At 41.8% G+C, this 13,930-nt stretch overlaps 2 protein-coding genes across 2 annotated transcripts; both read right to left on the bottom strand.

Moving 5' to 3' along the window:
• Nucleotides 1-266: 266 nt before the first annotated feature.
• pgam1b (phosphoglycerate mutase 1b) lies at nucleotides 267-4,935 on the bottom strand. The gene is made up of 4 exons (XM_053476427.1): nucleotides 4,706-4,935; nucleotides 2,843-3,117; nucleotides 2,278-2,458; nucleotides 267-1,239 (listed from the first exon to the last, which is right to left on the bottom strand). Exons 1-4 carry the CDS (start codon nucleotides 4,842-4,844, stop codon nucleotides 1,070-1,072), a joined length of 765 nt encoding a protein of 254 aa, XP_053332402.1. The 5' UTR covers nucleotides 4,845-4,935; the 3' UTR covers nucleotides 267-1,069.
• Nucleotides 4,936-6,297: 1,362 nt separating this feature from the next.
• cdc25d (cell division cycle 25 homolog d) lies at nucleotides 6,298-13,819 on the bottom strand. Its single transcript, XM_053477642.1, has 11 exons — nucleotides 13,804-13,819; nucleotides 13,663-13,684; nucleotides 13,536-13,569; nucleotides 10,140-10,223; nucleotides 9,604-9,729; nucleotides 9,361-9,465; nucleotides 9,144-9,206; nucleotides 7,753-7,851; nucleotides 7,441-7,670; nucleotides 7,018-7,135; nucleotides 6,298-6,697 (listed from the first exon to the last, which is right to left on the bottom strand). The coding sequence occupies exons 1-11, from the start codon at nucleotides 13,817-13,819 to the stop codon at nucleotides 6,560-6,562; spliced, it is 1,035 nt and encodes a 344-aa protein (XP_053333617.1). The 3' UTR covers nucleotides 6,298-6,559.
• Between the last annotated feature and the right edge of the window lie 111 nt (nucleotides 13,820-13,930).

The following is a 13,930-nucleotide window of genomic DNA, read 5'->3' as shown; positions in this document are numbered from 1 at the left end:
TTGGCGTCCCCAAATTGCCTGTAGTGTGTGAATGAGCATGTGTGTGTGTACATGGGGATCGAAGACTGGCCAGTGTAGTCCAATCCAATAGAAGAGCTACTGTCGCTCAAATTGAGGAAAAGGTTAATGCTAGTCTCAGTTAGGACACGCAGTGTGTTACAGTTTGACAAAAAGGGGGGGACGAACGTGTATACATATGTTAGTCAGAATTGTAATTCTGTCATTCCATTGAATAAACACCACATTTCCACCATCTTTCTTTTCAATCTGCATTTATTAAGTGAGACACAGAAACTCCAGTGTAGGTTCAAATTAGACATTCAGTCAAGCAGAAGTAAATCAAGGCATCGTAACAGAACACCTACGCTTACGGAGTCACATTCATATACCTGGATTAATATAGAGCATTTCCGGATGACGACATACAATCAGATACAATACAATCAGATTTACACACCATGTAACACACACACAAGCTTAGCTGTTGAGACAAAAGCGCACCTTAAAACTCTAAAAGTTGTGATTCCTGGTCCTCATGCTTAACTCCAGGGTATAATCTATTAAATGATGTTCTGATTTTGTGTGTGTGTGTATTTTAAGTGCTATGCTGTGGGTGGGCGTGCGATGCTCAGTGTGAGTCACGGTGCAATTTGGAACACAGCGCATTCGGCTTCTTTTCTACAAAAGACACACACACACACGCGCACACACACACACGGTGGATTTATCCGCTGCCCCGTTGTCCTTTAAGTGCTGTTGCTTGGATACCGTTGCCGTAGAGCTTCCAACGCCGAGCAAAGCCGAGCCTGTTCTATTGAAGCACACGGAAAATGCAGCACTTTAAATGCACAAGGATGTCTCAGGTCACTCTGGGGTTCAACCGCTTAATACTGCTGAGGAATATTTTCTCAAATTTGCTCCAAATTCCGACCGAATGATGTCCAATAAGTTCAGCTTTGTGTGAACCCCTGATAATGTTCTTTAGGGACCGTAAGACTAAACACATGTTTGATAAACCTCCGTCTCCCGCCGTCTCCTCCCACACGTCTTCCTCTCTCTCTCTCTCTCTCTATTTCTTGGCTTTGCCCTGAGCAGCCACAGCCTCCATGGCCTTGCGCACCGTCTCCTCGTCCCCCAGGAACTGCATGGGCTTAACAGGTTTCAGGTTTTTGTCCAGCTCATACAGGATGGGGATTCCTGTGGGCAGGTTCAGCTCCATGATGGCCTCCTCTGACATACCTGAACACACACACAATAATAATACAGATGAGTCAGATGTCATAGACCTTAGTCATGTGATCATGGATCAACATGATAAAAATGGTGTAAATGCCAGAGTGAACAGTAGGGGGCGTTGTGTAAAACAGAGCAGTGTGTGAAACTCTAACTCTGGAGAAACACTGAAGAATTACAGGAAGAACCATTGAGCCAGAACAACTCCAGAGCAAATATTAATTATGAAATGAGATATAAATCTAACTAACCAACTCTCTATTCTAACTACTAGATAGCTAACTAGGTTTAGATAACTACCCATCAAACTACCGATTTTCATAATTATCCAACTACCCCTTGATTAAAAAAGTAATCACATTGCAATTATTTTAATATACTGTATATCATGATTTAAACTGTGCTATTTAAATATTACATGTACTATCTTATCCTGGCCACAACCAAATAATGTCTAAATGATCTAACTTAGAGGACGTGTGCCAATATTTATTAATCACCCCAAATGTATTTAAAAAAATAAACAAGGATTTTTTTTAAAAATAATAATATAAATAATATATCACCCGTAATAAATTTACATTTTGATGTGATTAACTGCGCAGAACTAAACTACCCACATAACTATTTACCAGCTGACTATCTAACTACTCACTGTTTAACTTTCTCTATCTAACTAACATCTAACTAACTGCACTTCTACTGTAACTGTCCAACTACACATCCATCTAACCATGTCTACCCAGATAACTACTACTTTCAATCTAACTACTTCATTAATCCATTCATTAAACTCCACATCCGACCAGTTAAACTCCCCATATCATATGATAAATTACTATCTAATCAGATCTAACCGTCTTAACTCCCCATCTAACGGAATGGCAAACTATCCAAACAACTTAAAACAAATTAAAATATAATTTTTCTTCCTAAGCTCCGTTCCTCCTCTCCACTTCACCTTAGCGGTGTACATCCTGCTCTAGAGGACTGAGTTTAGGCTGATTCTAGACTCGCAGGCTGAGATTTGGGAGAACTCCTCACCCTCCAGGTGCTTGACGATGCCCCGGAGACTGTTGCCGTGGGCGGCGATGAGCACCCTCTTGCCCTCTTTGATCTGTGGGACGATCTCGTCGTTCCAGTAGGGCAGAGCGCGAGCGATCGTGTCCTTCAGGCTCTCGCACGATGGCAGCTGGTCTGCCGTCAGGTCGGCATAGCGACGGTCCTGCGGGAAAGCGATGGACAGTGCTGTAAAATCCCAGACTCGGGACGGGTTTCAGGGAAAGCGTTATTAAAGTATAAGGCTGTGACTTGATGAGGTCATGATGACGATATACTGGAAGTACTGATGTTTACTACCTTGTGTTAAATATATGATCAATGCAATAACATTCTTGATTGACAGGTGACAAAAGTTTCATGAAAAAAGCCATGAGAAAAAAAAAACATAAAAAGATTGTTTAATCAAAAAATTATGTATAAAAAGTGGTGTTTCTGAACTGAAAAAAAATGGCTAGACAGGAAGGGGCGTGGCTTAATGTGAGTTAATACACTCTCATTTAGGGTAGGGTTTTTAGGATGTTGTACAATGAGTGTTATTGGGTATCACCTTGCTGATGCTGGAGTAGAAGTCGTGCTCAGGCTCCATGGGAGGCGGTGGGATGTCGTACGAGCGCCTCCAGATCTTCACCTGCTCCTCCCCGTGCTTGGCCGCCGTCTCGGCCTTGTTTAACCCCGTCAGGCCGCCGTAATGCCGCTCGTTTAGACGCCAGGTGCGATGCACGGGAAGCCACATCTGATCGATGCCGTCCAGCACCAGCCACAGGGTCCTGATGGCCCGCTTCAGCACAGACGTGTAGCACACATCGAACTCATAACCTGCTTCTGTAGGGGTGCAACAGGGAAGAAAAAAGAACATGAATTCAGGCAAAGAGATATTTAGCCATCAAGTCTGTTCTGGGTTTCTTTAGCTCTGTACTACAAACTATGGGGCAAAGACACAGGAACCACACCACAGAGCAAAGGATACAACATTGTGATGATACCTATGCTGATTTAATTTGTATCGCGAAAAATTGAATATTCATTTTTTTTCCCAGATTTTTTTTTATAACTCCAAACAAATGAAATAATTCTCCCCATCACGCAGAGCACCATGCCGCCTGCCCATGTGTGAAAAGCTAAAAAAAGTGAAAAGCACCACATGTAGGATTACAGAGGAACTGCAACCTTTTTTTTCACCTCCAACGCAAACATATCCAAATAAAAAATTCATTTTAGAGTCCATGCAGCGCTACATAAATCATGATTTATAACCGAACTGATTTTTTTTCCGCCCTATCTCTATTACCAAATCACAAAACTATAATCCTATTTCTTAACAAAATGCAAATCTTTCAAAATAAAATATATTGACTAATTATAAGTCAATGAACTGTATAAAAAATGTATACTATTATTTTGTAAAAGAATTTTAGATATTAAATATGTTATGTACTTTTTTGGCTTAATTTTTACTCTATTTTTTACTATGATTTTAGGTACTTATTTATTTTTTGTATGCGTGCATTCATTTGTTTATTTATTTATTACATTTAAATATACATTTCTAAGTTTATACATAGTATAAGTACATATATTTGGGGTCAGGGGTAGCTCAGTGGTTAGGGCATTGGACTACGGTTCGGAAGATCCCAGGTTCAAACCCCACAACCACCAAGTTGCCACTGTTGGGCCCTTGAGCAAGGCCCTTAACCCTCAACTGCTCAGATGTGTAATGAGATAAAAATGTAAGTCGCTCTGGATAAGAGCGTCTGCCAAATGACTAAATGTAAATATATTTGTGTCTTTAAATTATAGTTTTTTTAAGTTAATAAAAATATAAAAACAGATACTGTATATAATTTATTGTAAATATTTAGACTAATTTTATTCTGTTATGTACATTTATGCATCCACTTATTAAACTATGTATATATTTTCAATTTGTTTCTGTTTTTTTTATTTAAAAAAATATTACATAATTTTAAGTCATATAAATATAAATGTATAAATCATATTCTTATAATAAATTCTGTTTATTTATACATATTTGTGTCATTATGTTGCTCTTAATATGGTTATCCATGTTGTTTTCTTTGTTTTTGTTTGTTTTTACTGAAAAATTTCTGTATTTATTAGAGAATATGATAATGAGGGGCGTGTCTTTTATACGTAATAAAGAAAAATTATAAATTCTCGGTGTTTATTTATTGATAGTTTTTGATTTATTACAGAGCGCATGCACGCGCAAAAAAAAAGCCGCAGTATCCTAGCAACGATCTGGCTCCGTGCGTAAATAACGTACGCTGGGACACGCCCCTGACGCACTACGTACGGCCCAAACCGAGCTACATCCCTACGCAAGAGGGAACACATTCGCTTGAGGGAAACAGGTTTTGACCCAGGGTTTGCTGCCGCTGCCGCTGCTCACCTCTCAGCGCCTGGCCGCCTCTCCGCGCCTCCTGGATGCCAGTGTCACTCAGGTCGGCGTCGAACCAGCCGCAGAAGCGGTTCTCCTGGTTCCAGCAGCTCTCTCCGTGCCGGATCAGAACCAGCTTGTAGGCGGTCATGGTGCACAGTTCCGCTATGTGGAGCTTTACAAGAAGATCTCTGAGCTCGGACACAGCGGGGAAGTGAAGACGCTGAGAAACGCTTCCTGATTCTTCTCTTTTCTTCCGCCAATCAGAATGAGGCCCGTGCGCTCTGATTGGCCAGTAGTTACCATAGCAACTCCTCATCCCACGTGACCAGATGTCGGCCCCAAATGTCTGTTAAACCAAGTTCCGTATTTCTCGAAGTTGATTTACAGCCATTAAAAGGGAAATTTATATTCAATTACATATTTTAAATGCATAGGATCATTGATATTAAATAACCTAACTCTCCTTTTACAGTAAAGTGTCATTTAGGAGCCTTATACGAGGTGTTGGTGAGTTTGTTGCAGCAGCAGTTCGCCTGTCACACAGCAGAGGGCGCTGTAAACACTACATACAGCTCATATAAGTTTTGAAAATATGAATTTTTACAAAGTCAGTGTTTTTAGATCAATAAATCAGATGTTACTCTGGTATACTGAAGTGTGATCAAGCGTTTAATAAGCATCAAAGGCTTTTATTGTCAATCACATGAAGTTTATACAAAAAGTTAATATTTGCAACGTTGACCCTCTTTTTCAAGTTCTCTGCAGTTCACCCTGTCATGCTGTCAATCCACATCCTGACTGATAGCGCAGCCCATTCTGGCATAATCAATGCTTGGAGTTTGTCAGAATTTGTTGGTTTTTGTTTGTCCACCCGCCACTTGAGGATCGACCACAAGTTCTCAATTGGATTAAGGTCTGGGGAGTTTGCTGGCCATGGACCCAAAATGTCCAGGTTTTGTTCCCCGAGCCACTAAGTCTTCCCACTTTTGCCTTATGGTTCCATCATGCTGGAAAAGGCATTCCGTTCGTCACCAAACTGTTCTTGGATGGTTGGGAGAAGTTGCTCTCGGAGGATGTTTTTGTACCATTCTTTATCCATGGCCGTGTTCTTAGTCAAAATTGGGAGTAAGCCCCACTCCCCTGGCTGAGAAGCGACAGCACACATGAATGGTCTCAGGATGCTTTACTGTTGGCATGACACAGGACTGATGGGATCTGGCAAAAAAGATCTAAAAACACTAAAGCAGCAGGCAAGGCAGGGTACACCCTGGATGGGGTGTTAATCCAGGTTCTAGTAGGGCACACACATACAACACACACACTCGTTCACACACTATGGGCAATTTGGAAACAAAAGAACCCTGACGGTGAAGGTGCAAGGCCACAGTGATCACCACTACACCACCTATAGTGTGTACAGTATATTGCAAAAGATCATTCCAATCCAAAATTCAAAGAGCTTTAATAAAATGAATGTAGGACTGATTAAATCCATAAGGGAAGATCCATGGTGAGGATAATATTAATAATAAGAAGAAAATTTAAAAAAAGACCAAAAAAAATCTGTTTATAAATATTATTTCCATAATACTTTCCTTTGAGCTGGTGAAAAACATACTGCATTCCGTAACACAAAAAACTAACATCCAGTCATCTAATTGTTCGCTTTGTGAGTGTGAGTGTAATTTGTCCATCATAAACACACAAACTATAACTGTAATATCTAAGACTAGTGTTTTACTGTATAGATCATGATATTTATACTGTATTTCATCATCATCATATTGTCCCGCCCTAACTGTCAGTCATTTCCATCATTCTTCCAGCTCTGGGGCTCTGTCTCCGGTTCTTTGTGAAGCAGTGTTAAGAGCGTGACATCCTCTGCTGAGTTCTGACTAGACGTCTGCGACGACTCTGGCGCCTCTTCCTGCTGAAACGATGTAGCTGATCTCTGAAGTCCTTGTGATGCATGGGGATGTAACCACACGGCTCACACAGCTCCTGAGAGAGAGAGAGAGAGAGAGAGAGGCACACACACACACAGGAGTCAGTTCTGAGACATGAAGAGAGGGAGGTTGAATCAGAGGAAAAAAATAATTACGAGGGTGAATCAAATATGATCCGCACTTGTGTTATGGTAAAACTTTGCTTTTAAACATTTTTAATGATGGAATATGAACGTTTGGTGACTGATGGGCAGAGTGTGCTGAATCACAGGGATATTATGTTGAAAAATTATGGATTTGGCATGCGGATAATTTTTGACTCACCCTTGACTTTTTGGGACGTGTAATGATGTAGTGTGTGTGTGTGTGTGTTACCGGACAGCAGAAGTAAAAGTGCTTGTACCCCCCCTGCAGTAGGTAGAGCTCAGGGTAGAGGAGGTAAGGGTACGTCTGAGCGTTCAGTGCACGGTCCAGTTCCCTCAGATACTGACAGCTACAACACACACACACACACACACACACACACAGAAGATCTCAGTTAGATCTGACATACAGTATCTGATATTAAACATTAAACATGTCTTTCCTGAATATTAAAAAATATTAAATTTACTATTTTAGAATAAAATTATTAAATAAATAAAAATTATTGGGATTAAAAATGAAAAATGTCCGATAAGCCCCAAAATAGACGTCCATGTGTTTGGTCAGTTGGTGCTCACTGAGGTGCAGTACGGTTTTTGAGACACTGCCTTATCATTGGTGTGTGTGTGTGTGTGTGTGTGTGTTTTCTCTCACAGTCGTGGTCCTCTTTCTGATGAAAATTCGCAGTGAAACACTATGAGTTTTCTGGGCGATGACGCTCCCTCACTGAGTCCTGACTCGGGTGTCGCCCCCCCGGCGCCCCGTGCACCCAGCGCAGACGCCCCTCCTGGGGCACCACGGGGAACTGGAGATGTCTGCGGGGTGGACGAGCCCTGGAGGAAGGCCTGGAGGATCTGGGTCTCGGTGTACAGGTTCACGGCTCCCTGAGGGGAAAGGCAGATCCCGGGTCAGTGACCATCCGCTTTACAGAATGTAGAAACACTCAGAGTGAAAAACACGCCGGACCCTGATGTGGCCTCCTCGGTACTCGTACGGATAACGACAGTCGACCACCAGGAAGTCTTCCACTACAGCGCTGAACTGACCTCTGATCAGAGACGCCACCTGCAGGACAACACAGGAAGGACACATTAATACAGGAAGCAAGTGTGTGTTAGGATCGGTGAAGGAGGTGTGGCCTGTGTGTGTGTCAGTCTTAGTGAAGGAGGCGTGGCCTGTATGTGCCAGTCTCAGTAAAGAAGGTTTGGCCTATTTGTGTCTCATTGAAGGAGGTGTGGCCTATGTGTGTGTTTGTGGTGAGTGTGTGTGTGTGTATCAGTCTCAGTGAAGGAGGTGTGGCCTATTTGTGTCTCATTGAAGGAGGCATGGCCTATGTGTGTGTGTTAGTCTCAGTGAAAGAGGTGTGGCCTATTTGTGTCTTATTGAAGGAGGCGTGGCCTGAGTGTATGTGTGTCAGTCTTAGTGAAGGAGGCGTGGCCTATGTGTGTGTCAGTCTCAGTGAAGGAGGTGTGGCCTATTTGTGTTTCATTAAAGGAGGCGTGGCCTATGTGTGTGTGTGTCAGTCTCAGTGAAGGAGGTGTGGCCTATTTGTGTTTCATTAAAGGAGGCGTGGCCTATGTGTGTGTGTGTCAGTCTCAGTGAAGGAGGCGTGGCCTATTTGTGTCTCATTGAAGGAGGCGTGGCCTATGTGTGTGTGTTAGTCTCAGTGAAAGAGGTGCGGCCTATTTGTGTCTCATTGAAGGAGGCGTGGCCTGAGTGTGTGTGTCAGTCTTAGTGAAGGAGGCGTGGCCTATGTGTGTGTCAGTCTCAGTGAAGGAGGTGTGGCCTATTTGTGTTTCATTAAAGGAGGCGTGGCCTATGTGTGTGTGTCAGTCTCAGTGAGGGAGGCGTGGCCTATGTGTGTGTCAGTCTCAGTGAAGGAGGCGTGGCCTATGTGTGTGTGTCAGTCTCAGTGACGGAGGCGTGGCCTATGTGTGTGTCAGTCTCAGTGACGGAGGCGTGGCCTATGTGTGTGTCAGTCTCAGTGACGGAGGCGTGGCCTATGTGTGTGTCAGTCTCAGTGACGGAGGCGTGGCCTATGTGTGTGTGTCAGTTTCCGTGAAGGTGCAGTTAGTCAAAGTATAGAAGGCGTGGCTTTGTTTTTACAACCTGTTATTGTATAATTCTGTTATTTGTTTTTCCATCCTAAAATAATAAAAATTTACCTGCTCATGTTTAAAAAACATAGTTAAAATAAAAGAGAAATATAATTCCAAATACTATTCTAGGACTTTTTTCATCAGATGCATTAATAAAAAAATTAAAACGTCATACAGCTTGTGATAAAAACATTTTAAATACACACTTTAAAAGCACAACACCTGAGCATTTGTTGTTATGAAGCCTGGAATACTCACAGTCTGCGCTGAAACACAGTGAAGATCCTGATGGGTCACCTGCTCCACAGGAAGCACATGATGCTGTGGAAGAAAAAGAAGAAAAACAGCTCAGATGTTCAACTCGCTAAACACACATTAAACCCTACAGCTTCATATTAAAACACACGAGCTATTACTTCACATGTCACAGGTCTCAGTAGTGTGTGTGTGTGTGTGTGTGTGTGTGGTATTGTACTTTGGTGAAGTCTCCGATGAGGCAGTGATCGGCGATGGTGCTGTCAGGGACGAGTGTGTGTGCTGGAGTTCTTCTGGATCTCAGTCTCTGGAACAGCATCAGCAACTGCAGTGTGTGTGTGTGTGTGAGAGAGAGAGAGAGAGAGAGAGATGTATCTCAGGTTTAACGGTGTTAACCAGCGAATACACCCTGCAAACTGCCTGTTTGTAGTCGTGTGTGAACAGAACACTGGGACAGGTGTACCTCTGAATCAGGTGTCTCTGCTTCGCCCTCTGCTGGTGAAGAGTTGGATTGTCTCTTACTTCCCCTCACAGCGTGTAGCTGATCATCAGGACTGGATGAGCTGAAGAGTCGCACTCTCAGTCGCTTCTGTACCACAGAACACACAGAATACATTACACGTTACATTACGCCGCTGTATAGGGGGAAGAAAACAGTTCAGGATGTGATTTAATACAATAATAATGATAATAATAATAATAATAAATAAATAAAAAATCTATTTCACTCCAATGTACTGTACATATAATTGTATTGTGAATTATCCCCCGAACACCCCCCCCCACACACACACACACACACATTTGCCAGGTTTCCACATTTTCCATGTCGTAGATGTTTTTTTTTAAAGTTTTAAACTATTACAGGCAGATTTTTATTTATTGACACATTAGGCCCCGCCCACCTTACAGCATTTTAGCTATAATTACTGTATAATGCTCTATACTGTATGTCTTGATATGATCACGTTATTAACCCAGTTACAGCATGATACTGACTCGCACTCTGGTGTTCTCCTTATCATCTTCAGCACCTTCATCATCCTCACTTCCTCCTGTCAGGATGCGGTGCCGTGATCCACACTGCACAGAAACACACATGCAAGATGTTAACACTGTGTCTGACTGTGCAATCATTCTCTATCTATCTATCTATCTATCTATCTATCTATCTATCTATCTGTCTATCTATTAAGTCCATACAATTTATTATAATCAATAAAAGCATGACATGCATAAATAAAGCCAGTTTTATTCTTTATGCTGTAGGTTTTCTTTTTCAACAGTGTGTTTGATTTCCTGTTGTTCTGAGATGTTTGTTTTAACGCAATAGTATCTGATTGAATTTATTTATTTCTACTGAATTAGAAATTGTATTGTTTAAAACTTTTTTAAAAAATTTTTAAAGTAAGCATCATGTCAGCCTCTCTCTCTCTCGCTTTCGCTCTCTCTCGCTCTCAAATGAGCTGAACTTATAATAATAATAATAATAATAATATATTTTATTTGTATCGCACTTCACATTTAAGACAATCTCAAAGTGCCACAAAGTAAGCATTTTCATAAAAGTATAAAAATATAAAATAATATAACAAGAGGATAAAAGCTAACAAACTAAAATAAAATAAAAATAAATAAATAAATCAAAACAGTAAAGCTAATGGAAAAAACTACGAACCTAACATAAAACATATATCATAAAAACACAATTATAAAAGATGAAGAGCAGCTACTGAGGTCAACAATATGTTCTGCTAAAAAGGAATGTTTTAAGTTCTTTTTTAAAGTTTTCAGTAGCCTGAGGTGCCCTCAGATGGTCGGGGAGGGCATTCCATAGGCGAGGGGCAGCAGAACAAAAGGCCCGATCCCCCATGGTACAGAGCTTAGTCCTGGGTGGGAGAAGGCAGTTCGTAGAGCGGAGAGATCGTGTTGAGGTTTGTGGAATGAGCAGCTCCTTCAAGTATGTAGGAAGTATCAAGTATTTTCCATAAATGCACTGATAAGTAAGGAGGCAGACCTTGTATTCAGTCCTCGCTGGAATGGGGAGCCAGTGGAGTGTGTAAAGGACGGGGGTGATATGATCGTATTTCCGTACCTTCATTAAGATCCTAGCAGTGCAGTTCTGAATTTATTGCAGTCTCTAAAGATTCCTGTTAGGGATCCCAACAAATAGTGCATTACAATAGTCCAATCTAGTGGAGACAAAAGCATGAATTAGCTTCCCTGCATCAGGCTGGGTCAGAGTGGAACGGAGTCTGGCAATATTCCTGAGATGGTAAAAGGAGGTCTTGCAGAGATATTTAATATGATTATCAAAAGTTAATTGAGGATCGAACCGCATTCCAAGGTTGGTGACCAATGAAGAGAGGGGGATGTCATGTCGAGAGATAGTTATATTTGTTATGTAGGATGACCGGATCTGATGGGGGGAGCCAATCAAAATTGCTTCAGTTTTAGAGCTGTTTAAGAAAGTTTTCCTGCATCCGTGACTTTATCTCTTCGAGACAGTCAGTCAATAACAATTTGTGGGATGGTGTTGATAACATAGAGTTATGCTTATCTGTTTTTATATAAAGTTGTGTATCGTCAGCGTAGCAATGAAATGATAGCCCATAACGATTTATAACACCACCAAGGGGAAGCATGTACGGAATAAAAAGAAGGGGTCCGAGTAAAGAACCCTGAGGCACTCCACAAGACACCTTGTGTTCCCAAGATTTTGCACTTCCGATGGAAACATATTCTGTTCTGTCTGTAAGGTATGATTTGAACCAGGAAAGAGCAGTATCAGCAAGACCTATGTATGCCATGGTCGACAGTGTCAAATGCTGCAGACAAATCAAGAAGAACAAGGAGAGAAGGTGAGCCGGCATCAGCAGCCATCAGCAGATCATTAATAACTCCGACCAGCGCTGTTTCTGTGCTGTGAGCGGAGCCGAAACCAGACTTAAATTTTTCAAACAGATTATTGTTTTTAAGATGGTCCTGAAGATGAGCAGCAACAACCTTTTCCAGCACTTTGGAGAGAAATGGAATATTAGAAATAGGCCTGTAATTTGCCAAAACATCTGGATCCAGAGTGGGTTTTTTGAGGATAGGTTTAATTATTGAAGTTTTTAGAGCATGTGGAATGTAGCCATCCTGGAGGGAAAGATTGATTACCATGGTAATCAATGGGCTTATGGCAGAAATGTTTGATTTCACCAGGGCTGTGGGAAAGGGGTCAAGAGCGCAGGACAGGTGGAGGGTTTCATCCTCCTGATAATGTCTTCAACCTCTTGCTGGGAAATGTCTGGAAAGTAGTTTAGAGACCTGCAGAACTCAAACTGTGACTTGTCAATGCAGGTGAAACAAAAGGGCCAGGAGTGACAGCATGCATAGAGTCAATTTTAGTTTTAAAAAAGGTCATAAAATTATTACAGTGTTCTTCAGTAGCTTCTATATGTAGTGGGGTTTATGGTTTGAGAAGGTAATTGATGGTAGAAAACAACTGCTTTGAATTTCCAGGACTGCTTTTGATGGCATTAGAATAAAACTGAGACCGTGCTTCTCTAAGAGATTTCGAGTAAGCCTTCTGATGCTCACGGTAAGCTAATTTATTAACAGTGAGACCTGAAGCCTTATATTGACGCTCCAACGCACGTCCAGCTGCTTTCATTTTCCGTAGCTCACTGGTGAACCAGGGGGCTGATCGAGAAAACGTCACATTTCTGGTTTTGACAGGGGCATGAAGATCCAGAATCCTGCGCAAGGTTGTGTTATAAGTGTCCACTGCATCTTTTAGTGATGAAACATCTGCATTTAAAAAATGCTGTAAATCAGTTTTCATAGCTTCTAGATTGATACTTTTCCAGTTTCTGAAGCAGATTTGTCGTTTGGGTTTTGTGCAAGATTTAAATTGTAACTGCATTGAGATGGCCTTATGATCAGAAACACCCAAGTCGTAAGCGAACTTCATTATGTTTTATGAAACCCTGATTATTAGTTCATTCATTCATGAACAGGGTCATGTGAGGATGGAGGACATCCCAGGGGACTTGGGGCACAAGGTAAGGTACGGTCTGGGTCCGGATCCCATCTCGGGGTCTGTCTGTGTGCAGGAAGTTTGCGTGTTCTCCTCGTGCTTGATGGGTTCCCCCTGGGTACTCTGGTTTCCTCCCACAGTCCAAAGACGTGCAGATTAGGTTAATTGGTGTTCCAAAATTTATGCTCATAGTGTGTATCAGAGTGTGTGTGTGTGTGTGTGCGCGCGACCCTGTATACAGGATATAGACAGTGAGTGAGTGAGTAGAGTATTTATTAGTTCCACTTTCCACCAGAGGGCGCTGCAGCTCCAATCTATCATATCTTTCAGTGTAGAAATCAGATTTGAAATAAACCATCAGATTAACATACCGTGCTCGAGGTGTGTTCGGGTGACGTCACTCTTCTGTAAAAGAGACCAGCACAGATCAGTGTATCAGTTGTTTCACACACACACACACACACACACTATGTGAAGATGACGTGTAGACCTGCTCACCTGTACCTTCTCCTCCTGCTCCCTACAAACACACACAAGACATTTCACTCAGAAAAATCAAATTAAAGTGAAGTTTAGTTTAAGTGTGTGTTGGTTGTTGTGTGTAAGAAGTTAAAGAGGTAAAGGTGATAAAGCTGGCACTAAAGCGCCGCCGCATCACACTCTTAAGATAGAGATGAAGTAAGGACTAAATCCCACTGCAGGAAAGTGAACATGAACCGTGCAGCACAGAAGAAACAACCAGCATGACCTGCAAAGCGCCTGCAGT

This window comes from Clarias gariepinus, chromosome 18, assembly GCF_024256425.1.
Source record: "Clarias gariepinus isolate MV-2021 ecotype Netherlands chromosome 18, CGAR_prim_01v2, whole genome shotgun sequence".
Lineage (NCBI taxonomy): Eukaryota > Metazoa > Chordata > Actinopteri > Siluriformes > Clariidae > Clarias > Clarias gariepinus.
This window is presented reverse-complemented; position numbering and strand designations above follow the sequence as displayed.

Excerpts from the sequence above, each read along its gene's own strand:
- cdc25d (XM_053477642.1), bottom strand. Across the intron at positions 9,730-10,139 it reads AGGAGAACACCAGAGTGCGA|AAGCGACTGAGAGTGCGACT; the intron begins GTCAGTATCATG and ends TCTGTGGTACAG. Across the intron at positions 7,852-9,143 it reads ACTGTGTTTCAGCGCAGACT|GTGGCGTCTCTGATCAGAGG; the intron begins GTGAGTATTCCA and ends GTTGTCCTGCAG.
- pgam1b (XM_053476427.1), bottom strand. The coding sequence starts at position 4,844 with ATGACCGCCTACAAGCTGGTTCTGATCCGGCACGGAGAGAGCTGCTGG. Across the intron at positions 2,459-2,842 it reads TCTACTCCAGCATCAGCAAG|GACCGTCGCTATGCCGACCT; the intron begins GTGATACCCAAT and ends GCTTTCCCGCAG. Across the intron at positions 1,240-2,277 it reads CATCGTCAAGCACCTGGAGG|GTATGTCAGAGGAGGCCATC; the intron begins GTGAGGAGTTCT and ends GTGTGTGTTCAG.